The following is a 15,971-nucleotide window of genomic DNA, read 5'->3' as shown; positions in this document are numbered from 1 at the left end:
ACAGAACTGGGGTACAGGCCAGAGGCTCAGGGGCAGTGAGAGGCTTCACCAGAGACAGAGCAGGGGGCAGAACAGGCAGATCTTCTAAGTACACTGCTGAGGGGAGCAGTGGGCGGGCCAGGAGATGTCTGCTGCGCCATGTGGTCACCTCCGGGGCAGGCGGGGATCGAACTCATGCGGAAGTGGCTTAAGCTTCTTAGCACAGTGCTTTAACCCGCTGCGCCACCAGGGAGGGCCATCTTAGCCACTTTTAAAGGCACCGCTCCGTGGGGCTGAGCGCACTGACCCTGGGAAATAGAACTCTCTTCACCTCGTAAAGCTGAAACTGCCCTGTTAAACCACAGCTCCCCTGTCTCCCACTCCCAGCCCCTGGCCACAGCAGGCACCTTCCACGAGTGGGCCTGCAGAGTCTGTCCTCGGGCGACAAGCTCATTGGGCACCTTCTCCAGGCTCCCCCGGAAGAAGCAGGGGCAGACTTCTCTGCCTTTCTGGGCTCCCTCAGATGTCTGAACAGGGCACAGCATCCCCATACGGGCCACAAGCCAGTCCTCGCTGCTTTTATCTCAAGTTGGCACAGATGGGAACCTAGGTTTGCAAACTGTGCCAGAAAAGGGAGGGGACCCCATGAGCTCTGCCTTCACCTCCTTTCTCTCCTACCACGCTGCGGCCCCACTGCAGAGCAAGCCACCACCCCCGGGAGTGACTTCGGGAAGTCTAAGGGCACAGGGACCCTCTGTGCCTTACATAACTGACACACAGGTCCCCAAACCGATCTCCAGCCAGCATGGGTGCCTGAGACTCACCGGCAGGAACAGGTACATTTTCATCAGGACTACCTGAGCATCCTCCTCGGGGCCCGCCTTCACCCTTGGTCCTGTCCTGCCCTGGCACTTCCCACAGGGGGCCCCCCTGCATGCCCCAATAATCTCACCACAGACTCAGCCCCCAGGTACTGACCCAGGCACCATGGTGCTCCAGCCGAAAGGACCTGCACCAGTCCCACCCTGTGAGCATCAACCAGCTCCTCTTCACCCCCCAACCCCCACCAGGGAAGCAGTAGAGTCCCATGGTCAGAGCAGACATTCTAGCACCAGTCTGCCCGGTTAGAAATCGGGACTCCTTGCTCTGTGTGTGTGTATGTGTGTGTCTGGGGATCCGTGTGTGTGTATAAGTGTGTGCCTGGGAGGACGGGGGTGTCGGCATGCGGGTGTGTCTGCCAGGCTGCATACGTGTGTGTGTGTGTGCCTGTGTGAGAGGATATGGAAACTCGGACCTCAACAAACCCCAGAGCTGGGGTCTGAGCACCCCCCGGCCCACGAGACTTGGTGGTCACACCAAGGACCCACACATCTCAGGAAGGTTCTCACTACGATGAACCCCATCCCTGCTTCTGCTCCCTTCTCTGGTTCATCTACTGAGCTCCCATTCCTCTCTGCGCCCCAAACTTACACCTAATTTCTGTTCCTGCAATACCATGTCCCTGGTAGACAGCTGCTCCCACCACATCATCCACCCAATTTCTGCTCCTACAATACACAGTACCCTAATCTTGCTCCCTGTATCCGCTCCCGCAATACCATCCAATCCAGGTTCTGCTCCTGGCCCTCATCTCTAACCCAACACTCTAATCTTAACCTGCAGCGCCTTATACCTCCATCTCTGCCCCACAATGCCATGCACCCCACCTCTGCACCTGCCCGTGGTGCTGTTGGCAGGGCAGCTCACATCACTCACGTCGGGCCTGGATTGCTCTGGGTGGCCTTGGGTGCACTGACTCTGCCTTTCCAGGGCACTAGGGGGTGACTGTTCAGGGTTCCCATCACCCCTGAGGGAGTACACAGCTCAACACCATGGCCCAGAGGGAACCCGAGCCAACTCACCTTTGTCCGGGAAGCCAGACTTGGGGGCCTTCCGGTCCTTCAGCAGGGCTTTGGGGTTCTGTGTCTGTGTGATGAGGGAGCCCGGGGCCTGTCTGTGGGCAGGTAGGTTCTTGTCCAACTTCTTAGAAAATGGCCGATGAAGAAAATCCCCTCTTTTTTCTTGTTCTTTGGGTTTTTTGTCCTTCAAATCAGAAGCAAACACACACTCAGACACCACCAGAGCAGATGATCCCATCCCGCTTTGAGGAGGCCCCAAGCTGAGGTGTCCCAGCCATTCACGCCCGCCTGATCGAGCTTGGGGTTGTCTCCCAGATGCTGCACGGCCCCGCCTCCCTCTCCTTGGGCAGCAAGCTGGGGCCAGGTCACCCCGGGAGACCGACTATTCAGCATTGGCTGAAGGAGCCCAGCAGAGCAGAGGGGGACTGCTGGAGCACCCCAGGGGCTCAGGGCTTCTTCCACAGCCCAGGTTTTGCAGCAGCACCCACAAACCCAGCTGCTCCCGTCAGCTTTCGTGTGTTTGGTCAAGTCAAAGAAGTGGGCTGCAAACTGGGTGTCCTGAGCCCAACCAGGTGAGGTTCTGGCTCTTTTCCACCCTTGGGCACACGAGGACTTGGGAATTCCCTTGAGCCACGTTGGCTGTGAATTTTGCTTTGCTGAACTTGATTGTAATCTTTCTGATGGGCGTGAATTTGACTATTTTATGTATCTTCAACCCCACGGTCTCTGGTTTGGGTCCAGGCACTCAGAGAAAGCTTAATAAATATTGAATTTTTTTTTTAAAGCCAGTGGAAAACCAACTGAATTAAATTTAATTGAGTTCGAGCTTCTGGGAAGGGCGATGCCACTGAGATAAAGTTCTTTTCTGGCTCAAGACTGCCTTTGATGTTTACTGTTAAACAGAGGTGACTCAATCCCTGACCTCACCATGAATAACAAAAAAAGAGACCAATTTTCACATTTTGCCTTCCACTTTAAGAGCATTTGCAAGAGAGTTCATCTATTTTTCATAGATGTTGAAAAGCTTTTGGAGGAAACATCTCTGGCACTCGGGTAGCCCTTCTTAGTGAGATTTTCAAAGACTTCTCAGACCAGGCTGCCTTGTTTTGAGAGGGGGAGACCAGGAGGGAAGAGAGGAGGAGGGTGGGGCCATGTGGGGTGATGGTGGGGGGGGAGCGGGGAGACACGAGACGAGGGAGCTCTCCAGGTGACATAGAAAGAGAAGAGGTGACGTTCCTGCAGACTCCACTTCAGTATCTGTCCAGTCACCCCAGACTTAGTGACAACCCCGGGGTGCCGGGGCTGTACTAGGAGCATGACTCATGAACAGGCAAATCCTGGCGTGCTAAATAATTGAAAACAGGTCTTCACAGCCTGATAGTCGATGTTCCTGAGCTTGACTCCACACTGCCCTTGGGAAGCTGAGGCAGGGACTGTGTTGCCCTGGTCAGTGTCTGGATGCCATGGAAGGGGCAGGGGACCGTGCCCACCACATTGCCAAGGTCAAGGTCAATCACAACCCTCCATGGCTTCCCTCACCCTGTTTCTGCCAAGCAGCTGTCTTCACCCCCTAACCCCCAGCATCAAAGACCATGATGAGCTTGTGCTGAAAACATTCCTCCTTTTGCTCAGTTCTTTCGATCTCTATTTTTATGAGAAAAGTCACCAGTTCAACCTGTCAACACCTTAAGCAGGAAAAAGGAAATCAAACACACTTTTGTAATATACCGTAACACATATTTGGAAGAGAAGAGAAGATTGCTGCTCCTGCCTTTTTAGGCTTTTTTTTTTTTTTTTTTTTTTTAACAATGAGCAAATCTTCCTGCTGGACTGCACTGAGATCCCTCCACTTAGATGGCGGACAGTGGCTTTCTGGGGCCATCTCAGCTCCAGCAGACTCTCCTGACTCTCCTTGCAAAAGTTGAACGATCAAAATGGGGAATTTCTGAGTAGCACCTCCCCCCTTCACCCAACACCACCCTATCACGGGGCTTTTAACACCAAGGAGTGTAGCAGGCACAAGCACTTTCTATAGAAAAAAAAAAAAGACCAAGGGTGGTCTAGAACTTGCTCCTGGTAACTGACAAAAGCACATTTGCAAAAGGGCTATTTAGCAGAAAGCCCACTGTGAGGGCGGAAGAGTAAGTGGGTGGGGTGGAGGGGCTGAAAATTCCAGGAAGCCCTGCTAAGGCAGCTGTCCAACTCCATCCAGAGACCCTGCATCCTGGCATCTCCTCCAACCCCAGGCACAACCCCCCCCCCACCAAAAGGAATAGGCCACTTCACAGTTTCACAGTACTGGTTTCTAGTGGGATACAAAATTCACCACCACTCTCTCCCTGAGGGGGACAAGCCCCAGATAAGCCCACGTGGAAGGACTACCTGCCATGTGTTGTTCTCACCAGTCATGTCAGAGCTGCCAAACACAAGTCACCACAATCAAGCGATCACCCAATGGCGCCTATTCATGGTACAGTCTATTTTCTCCAAAGGAAGTTTGTTCAGGAGCAAGATGGTAAATTGCCTCATGTAGCAGAAAGCAATTTTGCTCCCCTCCAGTGTGCCTGCCCCCCCTCCTGGCCATGGGCAGCCTCTTAGGCTTCCCACAGATTTGGATCCCTGTGGCGGGCGATGGAAGCTCGGCTGCGGGCTGGAGGGTGCTCTTTAAATCCTCACACAGTCCCACATCCCTGACCCCAACAGATTAGAGAGGGGACAGAAGGACTTCTTATTTGAGCCACTTCCCAACCAGACCATGAGCACAGGCATTTACACAAGTGCAAACCTAGAAAATGTGGAACATCTACTAGACACTTTCAATGCCACACACTGCTTGATGGAGAACGGGAAGGTGGGGACAGGAGCGGGGAGGAAGGGATGGTGATCCGCCAGGCTTCCGGAACGAGGTGTCTGCAGGTGTCACCGCCAATGGGAGGAAGAAGCTGTCCTCAGCCCAGAGCTCTGAGTTGGGGACTGGTCCTGTTACAGGGCACCCCAGGGTGAACTGGGCCGCCTGTCTGTGGGGCCTCACCCACGCGCCTAAAATTCAGTGGTACTGCAGGTGCACACAAAAGGGTCAATAATGGGTTTACTTACAAAAAGGGGAAAGGAAAGGAACGACCCAGGGAAAGAGACAGAGATACAAGGGAACTAGAAAATCTTAGGGCTTGGGTGACAAATTAACTGAAAGCCCTGAGTCCCGGTCCCGATTCCGAGCGCTGTTTCCGAGCGAGTTTCCCATTGGAAAATGGCGCTCTATTTGTTCCCCAAAGTCCCAAATGCCTGCTTAGCTCTGCTCTTGGAGCTAAGCAGTTCTCTCCCTGGTGCTGCTGGGAGTTGTAGTTTCCAATCACTGGAGTAGGGAGTTGGAGTCCAGAAAGCTGGAGTAGGGGGTGGAGTCCACAAGACTGCAGAGTTCCTTTAGGACATCCTGCCCCTGAACGGTTCTGCTCGGACTCCCCCGTGGCTCCAGTTGCCTGCGTTCTCAACAGTGGCACCCACCCCTTCCTTCTGGTTTTGCTCCCATGGGTGCAGGAGGATCACCTTCCTGCAAGGCACTGCCCCCAAGGGATGAGTCTCTCTGTCTGTAACCAGAAGAGTGGGACCGTCCCACCTCTGCCCGTGTCAAAACGAGCTTCACATCTCTCTCGCTTCACTGTCTGAGAGGCAAATGCTCAGGCTTAAGCAGGACGGAATGTGCCTATACCTGGTCTTCAGCTGGCTGCAGCAAGAATGGACCACAGAGCATGAGGTGGGGGCTCGAGGGTGGGGGACGGCTGAGGCCAGCTGAAGCTATTTCCTCTGAGACACTCTCAAGTTCAGCTTGGGGCAGGCCTCTCCCGAGCCCAGTGTGCCCCTGATGGTCATGCGGCCTCCCCGGGGGTCTGCAGCATCAGAAGCAGGTGTGGGGTGTGAACACCTGGGCGGGCCCCCAAGGGCCTGGGTGCTGTCTGCTAGCTGATTTTCGTTCCCTGCTGCCATCATATCAGGGAAAGCCACAGAGAAAATCAAGAGTGAGTTGAGAACACAGGAGAGAATCAGGCCACTGAGCCAGGACCTAGGCACTGGTGCAAACCCAGCTCATACAGGCAGGAGCAGCAGTGGAGGCAGTGAGGACAGTGAGATAACGAACTGCCAGCAGCACCAGAAAGGGGGTTTGCCCTGCTCGGAGGGGATCCCGGGCCCCTCACAACTGCATTCAGCACGTTTCAATTCAGAGTGATGATGGGCTTGACCTGAGGCAGAGTCCTGGGCAGAGACACGTCCCCTCGGGATGAAATGGCCTGGCTACTTCTGTGTGTCAGCCTGCCTGGCCAGGCTGCCCACTTTTTGTCAAACACAGTTGCTGCTGAACAAAGTTTTTCATGGTTGTTGTTTGTTTGCTTGTTTTAAATAATATAATAGTTTATTTTTACATCATTTTGTGCCTTTTTCCATCTCAGTTGTAATCCCCGGGGGCTTCCCATCACCAAATCATCCCTGTGCCATCACCACAGTCCAGTGCACTTCCCTCCCCGCCCTGATCTTGACCCCATTTCCCACTCCACACCCATAAAACGTCTCTGGTATATAGTTTGAACAGTTTTTTTAAAGGTGCTTAACATTTGTATCAACGGACTTGTCTTAAAGCAGATTACCCTCCATGACACGGTGGGTCTCACCCAATATGTTGAAGGCCTGACAAGAAAAAGAGGACCAGGGAACTCTGCTTTGAGGTAAAAATCAACTCTTCCCTGGATCTCCAAGCCCCTCACACACACACACACACACACACACACACACACACACACACACACACACAACTTGGTTCTGTTTCTCTGAAGAATTCTGACAGACTCAGCATGACCTTAAAGTTCTTACCTGCACAGCATGGAACTCAAGGTCTCTTGTCCAGGTGTCCAGGGAAGCCTGTGAAAAGGAGCATTGTTCAACAATTCAAGACACTCCATCTGCTCTTTCTCCTCTAAACACTACTGCCAACCTCTCCACCTCTGGCTCTGGCTAAGAACTACTCATCTTAGTGCTTATGGACAAGAAAGCAAACTACCCAATGGTCATGGCAGCAGGCGGGTGTCCTCTGTCATGCATGGAACAGATGCTCTAGGTAAACTTTCTGTGCAAGTCCGAGACGCCCAGCAGAGGGGTGTGCTAGAGTGAGCAAGCAGCGCGGTGTGGAACCAGCCCCAAGACTGAGGGACAGAAGCCGACCAGCAGCCGGGAGCCCCTCCTAGACATCCCCCCCCCCATTGCTGTCTCTCTCCCAGTCTGATTTCAACATGGTTTAACCTGATTCCAAACCTTATTTTTAGAAGTTATACCGATTTTGAAATAAGAAGCAAAGCGCACATTTTGCTAGTTACAGTTCCTGTGGTGGGGTGAGCTGTATTCTCCCCAAGTTCATTTGCTGGAGCCCTCACCCCCAGGACTCCAGCGACACCCCCATCTCAAGACAGGGTCTCTTTGGAGGTAAGCGGCTTGACTAGGGCAGACCCTTATGCAACGCAACTGCTAACCTTCAGTCAAGGGGGACAATGGACATAGACTCACCCACAGGGAGAACAGTCAGCGATCGAGCCAGGCACCTACAAGCCAGAATGCCAAAGACTGCAAGCACCCCCCAGCACCTAAGAAACAGATTCTCCCTACACACCCTGGGACACCTTAGTCTTGAATTTCTGGGGCCAGAACTGCAAGACAACAGTTTCTGCTGCGTGAGCTGCTCGGCTGGTGGGACTGAGCTGTGGTGGCTGAGCACTCGGTCACGTGGACACAGGGCAGCGTTTCCTCCCAGACTGCAATATTACTTTGTCCCTACAGAAAGGACTTCCTAGTTCTGTTCACAATTTCTCCAAATTCACATTTGTAAAGACTTTTACAAAAATGGATTCTGGTTCTAGATGACTCGAAGCAGCCACTTAAAAAAAAAGATGACTAGGCCCTCCCTGGTGGTGGGACAGCACTATGAAGCTATGGCAGCCATTGCAGCAGGAGTTTGATCCCCAGTCAGGAAGGTGACCCATAGGTGCGGCAGACCTCTCCTGACCTGCCCACTGCCCCCCTCAGCAGTGTACTTCATCCATCTGCCTGTTCTGCTTCCCATTCTATCTCTGGTGAATCCTCTCACCACACCCGCCTTGGCCTGTACCCCAGTTCTGTATGGATAAATAAATAAATCATTAAAAACAATGACGACTGCCCCCCTGCCTCAAGCCCTCAAGGGCCTCCTAGAGGAAGAGGAGACCCTAGGAATGTGCCTGGGTGAAACATGGGTCCCATTTTTGCAGACATCATCTCTGCCTTTCATGGGAAGAAGAGGTAGCGAAAACAGTAAAATACTTCTCCAGAGGGAAGTTTTTTCAACTTAATTCAGTCCTTTTGTCTCAAGGAGAAAAAAAGAACTAGAACCCAGAAAACAAAGAGGCCACGGCTGGTACTAGGCACATCCCCACTGGCCTGTGTAAACCACAAATTTCCAGGCCCTCACCCCTCTGCACCCAACTTGTCCCTGTATCCTGAACCTGCCTTGGGCACCCAACTTGTCCCTGTATCCTGAACCTGCCTTGGGCACGGGAAAGAAGCCCACAGTCCCTGCATGGCCGGGCTGCGTGGCCTTGACTGAGCGAATCTGGGCTCCTTTTGACTTTTCAAGCCTTTTCTAGCTGGCCCCATTCCACTGTCTGGGTGCAGTGAGAGGCGTGGAGGACCTCGCCACAGCCTGTCATTTAATTAGCAGCAATCTCACCGACGTTTGGAGAAAACAAATGGATCATAGAGAATGGAAAGACTGCTTTCCCATGAGTGCTCCCATTTAAACCCTCACCGTAAGTATCTCACCAAACGTTTAAACCACTCGGGTACTTTGGGGCCCAATGAACTATGCATCTGAGGAAAATGACCTGTATGCAAGACAGAGCCCCTTCCCCGTTGCAGCTGTGACACTTTCCAATGCACCAGGGTGGGGGTCGGCTGGAGGGTCCCCAGAAGTCAGCAGTGTGGCTCGGAGACCACTTGGGAAATGCAAAGGCAGACACTCGGTGCAGCTAATCATGGATTGCTGTTGCTTGAGGCCCTAAAGTCAAGTGCAAACAGAGGAGGCAGGAGGGCCTAACAGTGAAGTCTGCTCTCCCTGGACTCCAGCTGAGGTTACCCCCTCACTGCCAGTGCTTGTACTGGGCTGTGCTGCGGGGTTCCCTTGCTTGCCTGGAACTTTCTGTCTTCTTCTGTGGCTGTTCCAGTTCTACCCACTTCCAGACATTCAAGCCAAGGCCAACCTGATTTTCTCATTTGTTCATTTGGCCAATATTTACTGAGGGCCAGGTGGGTGGGGGGCGCTGTTGGGAGCCAATTCTATGATCCCTTATAATCTCCCAATCAACTCCTCTTTTGACACAAAGAAATAAGTCAGTTTCTGTTATGCATTCTCCTCTCTCCCTACGCATCTCATCTTACTTCCTTCTCCTGATGCACTTATATTTTTGAGTAAGTCCTTAATGGCATCAAAAGGTTCTCAGAAGCTGCAGCACGAAGCAACATGACATGTAAGGAATGCTACCAAAGATTGACTGATATAAACAGAAGTTCCTACAGCAAAGTTCTGGCTACAAAAAAAAAAAATCGCCAAATATCTAAGAAAAGACCCTTCCCCAGAAATGACCTCCAAATGTTCCTAATATTCAACTGTCTTCTGTCTTCACTCATTCATTTTCCGCTCTGCTTATTCCAGGTCAGGGTCAAGGTTGGCCACAGCCGCTCATACCACCTCAGGACAGAAGGCAGAACTCAGCCCTGGACAGGACCCATTCACTGCAGGCACGTCCCACCCACACTGCGAATGGGACCAGAGCCCCGGCAGGGAGCCCTATGTGGAGGTGGAAGGAAACCAGCCCAGAGGAGACCCCAAAGCCACGGGGAGAATGTGCCAACCTCCCAGGAAGTGACTCTGGCCAGGACTTGAGTTTTTTTCATTTTCATCAATGTGATAATAAGCAACATTGAGCAAAACAGGGTGATCTGAGGACCTGCTGGAGACCTGACAGTTGTTCCTAACTCTGACAGCTCAGAGGGATTGTCCAGGCAGCTTTAGAAAATACTGTGCCCCGAGGCCTGCCCCATGAGAGTCCTTGGCATTGTGTGAGGTCCACTCTGGGCAGCCAGATGTCTAAGTGCCCCCAGGAGCTCTGCTGTCCCACAGCGCAGAGGGCGGGCCCTCAGGGATCTGCCACAAACCATCCTCCAGGGCTCCGTTAAGCGAGTCAGTGCTTGTCTTTGATTCAGTCTATGTCCCACAGTCATTGCTTTCCTTCCACTCACCCCTAAAATGAAAACCCACTCTGCCTAAGAGATCCTGGCGGCGGGGGTGGGGCTGGGGGTCACACTCACCTCATAGGGCTCCTTGGAGGGCCTGCACTTCTCTATCTGGTAGAGCTGGGTCTTGTAGCACACGCTGTCCTGGATATCGGATTTCTACCAAGGAAGAGGAAAGAAGTTTGGCTCAGATCACGGGAAATAAAATGTCCATTAAATGGTCATTAACTTTTACACCAGAGCTTGGCAGGACAAGTGCCAACCCGGTGGGCACGTCACTAGACTGCCTGCAAGAACAGCCCTGAGCCCAGGCAGGCATCCTACTTCTGCTACTGGCTGTGCCAGGGAAGTGCCAGCTCGGCCCGTAGGTCACTGTCCTGTCTGGACGCTGGCTCCTTCATCTGTCTGAGGAAGTCTTCTTCAAGGCGCAAAAGCAGAAATCAAATACATGAGCTGGGAAGATAGCTTATTTGATTGAACTACCAGTGGGATATGAATCTTGCTGGTTTGCTTAGCTAAAAACAGCCCTTGTCCCTATCCATCCCCAAGCCCCTATAAAAGTCACACGATTCATAATTCAGCTTAAAGAAGAAAATAGATATACGTATGATAAGCTAGGGGTGATCCTCTCAGGTGACAGATGAAACTAAATGACTGACTAATGCATCAACCCACAAAGACCCTTACAGGCTTCCCAACCTAATGTCTATGCAGCTTGTTTCAGAAAGAGGAAGCAAGAGCTGAGAGAGAAGGGAGGGGTGACCACTATAATCAAGGTGTGGGATTGTACTTCCTAGTTTCAATTTCTGAATCAAACCTGGATTGTTAGTCACTGGCTGATGAGATTAGCAACTAGATTATATTAGCAACTATATTATATGTACAATTATATTAGCCACATGTGGAAATCACCAAGCAGAACAGTGACCGTCTAGGGGGATCACCCTCTATTTAAAAGCAGCCACTTAGCTAAATGTTGGTCCCAAGGTCAGGGATGTCCAAAGATTTCAGGGCTCAGTACAAAGCAAACACAATCAAAAAAGAACCTTTCCCAGCTGGAGTGACACGAAATATTCTCAGTAGACAAAGCCACACTCTGCTTTCCAAAACTACCGGACTTGTGACTGTGATCTTGGACAAAATGAAATAGCAGAAGCCAGCAGCTGGCAAGACACCCTGATAAACCAAGACACAGAGCTTTAGACACTGTCTCTCAGGGATGAGGTGTGTGGCTGCTCAGGAACAGTAAGGAAAAGAAGATCCCTGAGTGGATCCTCTTCTCTTCCTTTTACTTGAGAACATTTACATTCTTAACCGATCACCCTCTTGCACATGTCCCTGGATGGTGTGGCCCCTCAGCCCTTACTAGGGGAGCAGTTGTAAGCAGACACCCAGCATTGCAAGCACAAACCATTGTACCAATACACCGGGTCTGTTATAAGATGAGTAGTAAAATAACAAAGAAAGGGATGTGGGGCTGACGGTACCCTTATAAAAGAGAAGTGAGAAACAGCTTTGAGAGAAACCCAAGAGATTTTCCTTTCTTTTTTTTTTTTCTTTAAAGATATATTTATTTTTGCATACAGAGCTGGGGTACAGGCCAGAGGGGCAGAGGCGGTGAGAGGATTCACGAGAGACAGAGTGTGGAGCAGAACAGGCTGACTGACGAAGTACACAGCTGAGGGAGCAGCGGGCGGGTCAGGAGAGGTCTGCTGGCCATGCGGTCACCTCCGGGACAGGCGGGAATCGAACTCATGCTGAAGTGGCTTTAGCTTCTTAGTGCTGCGCTTTAACTCGCTGCACCACTAGGAAGGGCCCCCAAGAGATTTTCTTAATCACCCCTTATTGCAAAAAATGATATCAATAATAAAATATGTGTCCAGCCTCTCTGGTGGAGGAGGGGTTAAGTCTCAGTGCTATCACCATTATGGCCTGAGTTCGATTCCCAGCCAGGGAGTGACCTACAGGGTGCAGCAGACCTCTCCTGTCTCACCCGCTGCTCCCCTCAGCAGTGCATTTCAGTCGATCTGCCCACTCTGCTCCCCACTCTGTCTCTGGTGAATCCTCTCATCCCCTGCACCTCTGGCCTGTACCCCAGTTCTACACAAAAGTGAAAGAAAAAAATCACAATTAGAAAAAAAAAAGTATGTGTCGAAAGCTCTGCCTTCCTGGGCTCGAAGTGCCACCCACAGCAGCTCTCCTGTGCCCACAGCATCATCTGTAAAATCTAGTCCCAAAGCTGTCTTTGTCCTCTGCATGCATCCTGTCGCTGTGCATGTGCGGTGCAGTTTCCCCACAAAACATTTTTTATGTTTAGCAGTCTTTTACTACAGAGTTAATTCTTCTTGTGTACCTCTTTTCTTTGGTGTTTGACCAAAAAATGCTGTTTGGAGGATAATTTCCTATCGAAGCAAAATCTAGCAAATAGCCTGTGCTGAATCAGCTTAGAAACAGCTGCACTTTCGCCCAACTGTTAACAGACTTCCCGCTGAGCCGCTTCGTCCACTCAGCAAGTTCTCCTGACCTCTCTTGAACCTCTTTGCTGACAAGAGACACGGACACGCCGGCCACCGTGGCTGCCAAGCATTAATCTGGGTCATTTCCAGCCTTTTCCCCCAACTACAGGGGGAGGGGAGGTGCAGAGGGAGGGTTCACCTTTAGCTCTAATACAGAAATCTCACACAAGGTTTCTATTGTTTAGTGGACCTTTCGTGACATGTTGGGTTCATGAGTCATGACTTTAAAAAGTGCTAGAAGACTCCAGAAGTTCGTCTTCACATTCTGCTCTCCCACCCATAACCCCACACAATCAATGGATAGGAAATCACGTTTAGGTGGGTGCCCGACAACTCGGACTCCCCTGCCTGGGTCCTGGTGGATGTGTTCAGTGCCAACGTGTCTGAGGAGAAGAAAACAGGGCTGCTCTCGCAGAATCCATGCCGCTGGTGCCACTTTTCTTTGCCAAATTCTTTTGAAGCCATTGTCCATTTGGAGAAAGGCGATTCAGTCAAATTTCTTCCATATGGTCCAATATACTTGCATAAAGACATTCACAGTTGCTTCTTCAGATCTTTTCTTTGCATCTCTGTGGCATCTGTTGTAATCGTGCCTCTTTCATTTAGTCTTTTTATTTGCATTTGCTCCATTTTTTTTTCTTAGAGTCGACTTAAGTATTAAAGAATCTATTTTGCCTATCCTGTCAAAGAAAGGCAATCTGAACACCAGGAGAAGGTATTTGCACACCACAAGGGATTAATTTCCAAACTATATAAATAACTTATGTTAGGGAGAAAGGATGTCCTAAAGGAACTCTGCAGAGTTTTCTGGACTCCACCCTCTACTCCAGTGATTGGAAACTACAACTCCCAGCAGTATAATGGAGAGAACTGCGAGGACCCAAAAGTGGAGCTAAGCAGACATCCTGGGGCTTTTGAGGAGATATAAGGGAGCCATGTGAGACACGTGCTCTCTCTCTCTGGACTGCGTGGCTGGTGGCTGGTTGTTTGGCTCTTGGTGAGCTATCACTGTACTGGAGTTCCAAGCCAGCAGAACTGCTAGGATGTTCTAGTTTACTTGTCTCTCTCTCTTTCTTTCTTTCCCTGGGTTGTACCTTTTCCTTTCCCCTTTGTAAATAAACCCATCATTGACCCTTTTTGAGTGTGCCTGCAGTATAATTGAATTTTAAGCACGTGGGTGAGGACCCACAGACAGGAAATCCAGCTCACATTGGTTGCCCTGTAACAGCTCAACAACAACAACAAAAAAGAACCAATCAGAAGGAAATGGGGAAAAGACCTAAATAGAAAACTTCTCCATAGACATTCTGTGTCCCTACATGCTCACACAATATCACAATGCTTAAGATCAGCCATTAGAATCAAAACTACAATGAGACATCACCTATGGGAGAATGGCTTATGTCCAAAAGCCTGGAAACCACAGTGTTGGCAAGAACGTGGAGAAAAATGAACGTGATCTGAACAACCTCCATGGGAACAGCTTGGAGCCTCTCAAAAAAAATAAATAAACACGGACCCAGTAATTCCAGTGTGAGGTATTTACCCAAAGGACATGAAAACTCGAATCCTGAATGATTTCTGCATCCCCATATTCACTGCAGCATCGTTCATGGACACAGCCATGGCTGTGGGCCATGGGGCCCAAACGCCTGGGGCCGGGCAACAGGTAAAGAAACTGTGGAAGACAGCCTCGGCGGGACACTACTCAGCTATTAAAAATAAAAAATGGTGGCTTGGTGGACAAAATGGGTGGATCTTGAGGTGATAATGCTGAGTGAGATAAGTCAGAAAGTGAAGGGTGGATACAGGATGGTTTCACTTACTTTTGGAACCTAAATAACCAAAGTGGAACAAACTGACAAGGCCCACCAAGAGTAATTCTTAGACTCTGAGCAGTGTACTGGTCACCAGGGGGAACGGGATGGGGTGGCGCAAGAGGAGGAAGGGGGATGAGCAGTGGCCCTGGAGTTCTGGCGGAAGCATGTGCACCTAGGAAGGTGTGAAGTTGTACACCCCATATTATAAAGTTGTGGAGACAACAAAGTAAAAAGAAAACAGTAATTTAAAATCCTGGATACCCACACATGCAAAATTCTGTAACCGGGCACATAGAAAATGACTATGGTAAAGGATGGCCCCTTTTTACAGAGGGGGAAACTGAGGCCCACAGCAGGGAAGTAACGTGCCCAAGGTGACGTAGGCAGGAAGTAGTAGCAGTCCCAAATTCAGATGCTCAGAAGCCAAATACCAAGCCATAGACTGAGAGTGCTGTTTGCCTCAAGCTCGGGGTCTCCCTGCTGAACCCCGTCTCTGGCACCGACACCTGGACTTTCTGATGCCCAGGCTGAGGACAGGGGCCAGGGCAGTCCAGTGATGCTCAGTATGGTCCTCCCTTTCCGGGGAAGCAGACGATGATGGTAGTTTCCTCAAAGGCCACACCATACTTGTTTTTTAATTTACGCGTGAGGTGATGCTGAGGTACCACGCTGCACATGCGGTAGAGTAGAAGCCACACTGACAGGGTGTCCGAGAGGCCCTTCTTCCCAACTGTTTATAACCAGAGAAGCCCCAAACCTCTAACATGGGAAAACCCACAGAGTTGAGAGGTAGTGGCAGGGTGGGGGGACATGTGGACAAACCAATAGAGAAACTGAAAAGAAAACCGAATCGCTGACATTCTGTCCAGGGCTTAACTCTGTAGGTGGATAATTGAAAAGCAGCTCAGATAAAAAGTGCTGCCCGAGAAGCAGGTTTAGTTACTGTTCTAACCCACATTCAAGAAACTCAGCCTCCCTGACAATAATGGCTTAGATCGAGTGTCAGCAAGGGAGACACTTTGGGCAATAGACCTTTTTTCCACAGAGGGTAGAGAAGAGTGCCGTAGGGCCCCACTCACCCCTGACAAATAGCGCTCCAGTTTCTTGTTTAAAAGGAAGTAGATGGCGAGGATGTGGCAGGCGCGGTTGGAGAGCACGGTGTTGATGACATCGCTGTTCTTATAGCCCAGCTTCTCGGTCATGTGCAGGACCACGCTCGGACTAAGGTCTTCCAGGGAAATCCTGCATGGCGGAGACAGAGAGGAGGAGGAGGATCACGGATCCAGTTCACAGAGAGGCTCCAGGGCCATGGGCTCACAAACAGGGCAGGATGATCAGATCCACCCACCCAGCTACTCATCCATCCATCCACCATCCACCCATCCAACTGCTCATCCATCCATCCACCACCCCCCACCCAAGTGCTCATGCCTCCATCCACCACCCCTCACTCA

At 50.8% G+C, this 15,971-nt stretch overlaps 1 protein-coding gene across 1 annotated transcript in view; it reads right to left on the bottom strand.

The window, feature by feature from the left end:
- Positions 1–15,971, bottom strand: part of HUNK (hormonally up-regulated Neu-associated kinase) — a 59,573-nt gene that overhangs the window by 3,911 nt on the left and 39,691 nt on the right. The window contains exons 7-10 of the mRNA XM_012730819.1: positions 15,597–15,759; positions 10,257–10,340; positions 6,738–6,785; positions 1,881–2,061 (exon numbers count right to left, since the gene is read on the bottom strand). Coding sequence (XP_012586273.1) covers positions 1,881–2,061; positions 6,738–6,785; positions 10,257–10,340; positions 15,597–15,759 — 476 coding nt within the window. The remainder of the gene's footprint in view (positions 1–1,880; positions 2,062–6,737; positions 6,786–10,256; positions 10,341–15,596; positions 15,760–15,971) is intronic.

Source organism: Condylura cristata, unplaced genomic scaffold, assembly GCF_000260355.1.
Source record: "Condylura cristata isolate star-nosed mole 26May11 unplaced genomic scaffold, ConCri1.0 scaffold00003, whole genome shotgun sequence".
Lineage (NCBI taxonomy): Eukaryota > Metazoa > Chordata > Mammalia > Eulipotyphla > Talpidae > Condylura > Condylura cristata.
The sequence above is the reverse complement of the archived record's forward strand: the minus strand, read 5'-3'. Positions and strand labels throughout refer to the sequence as shown.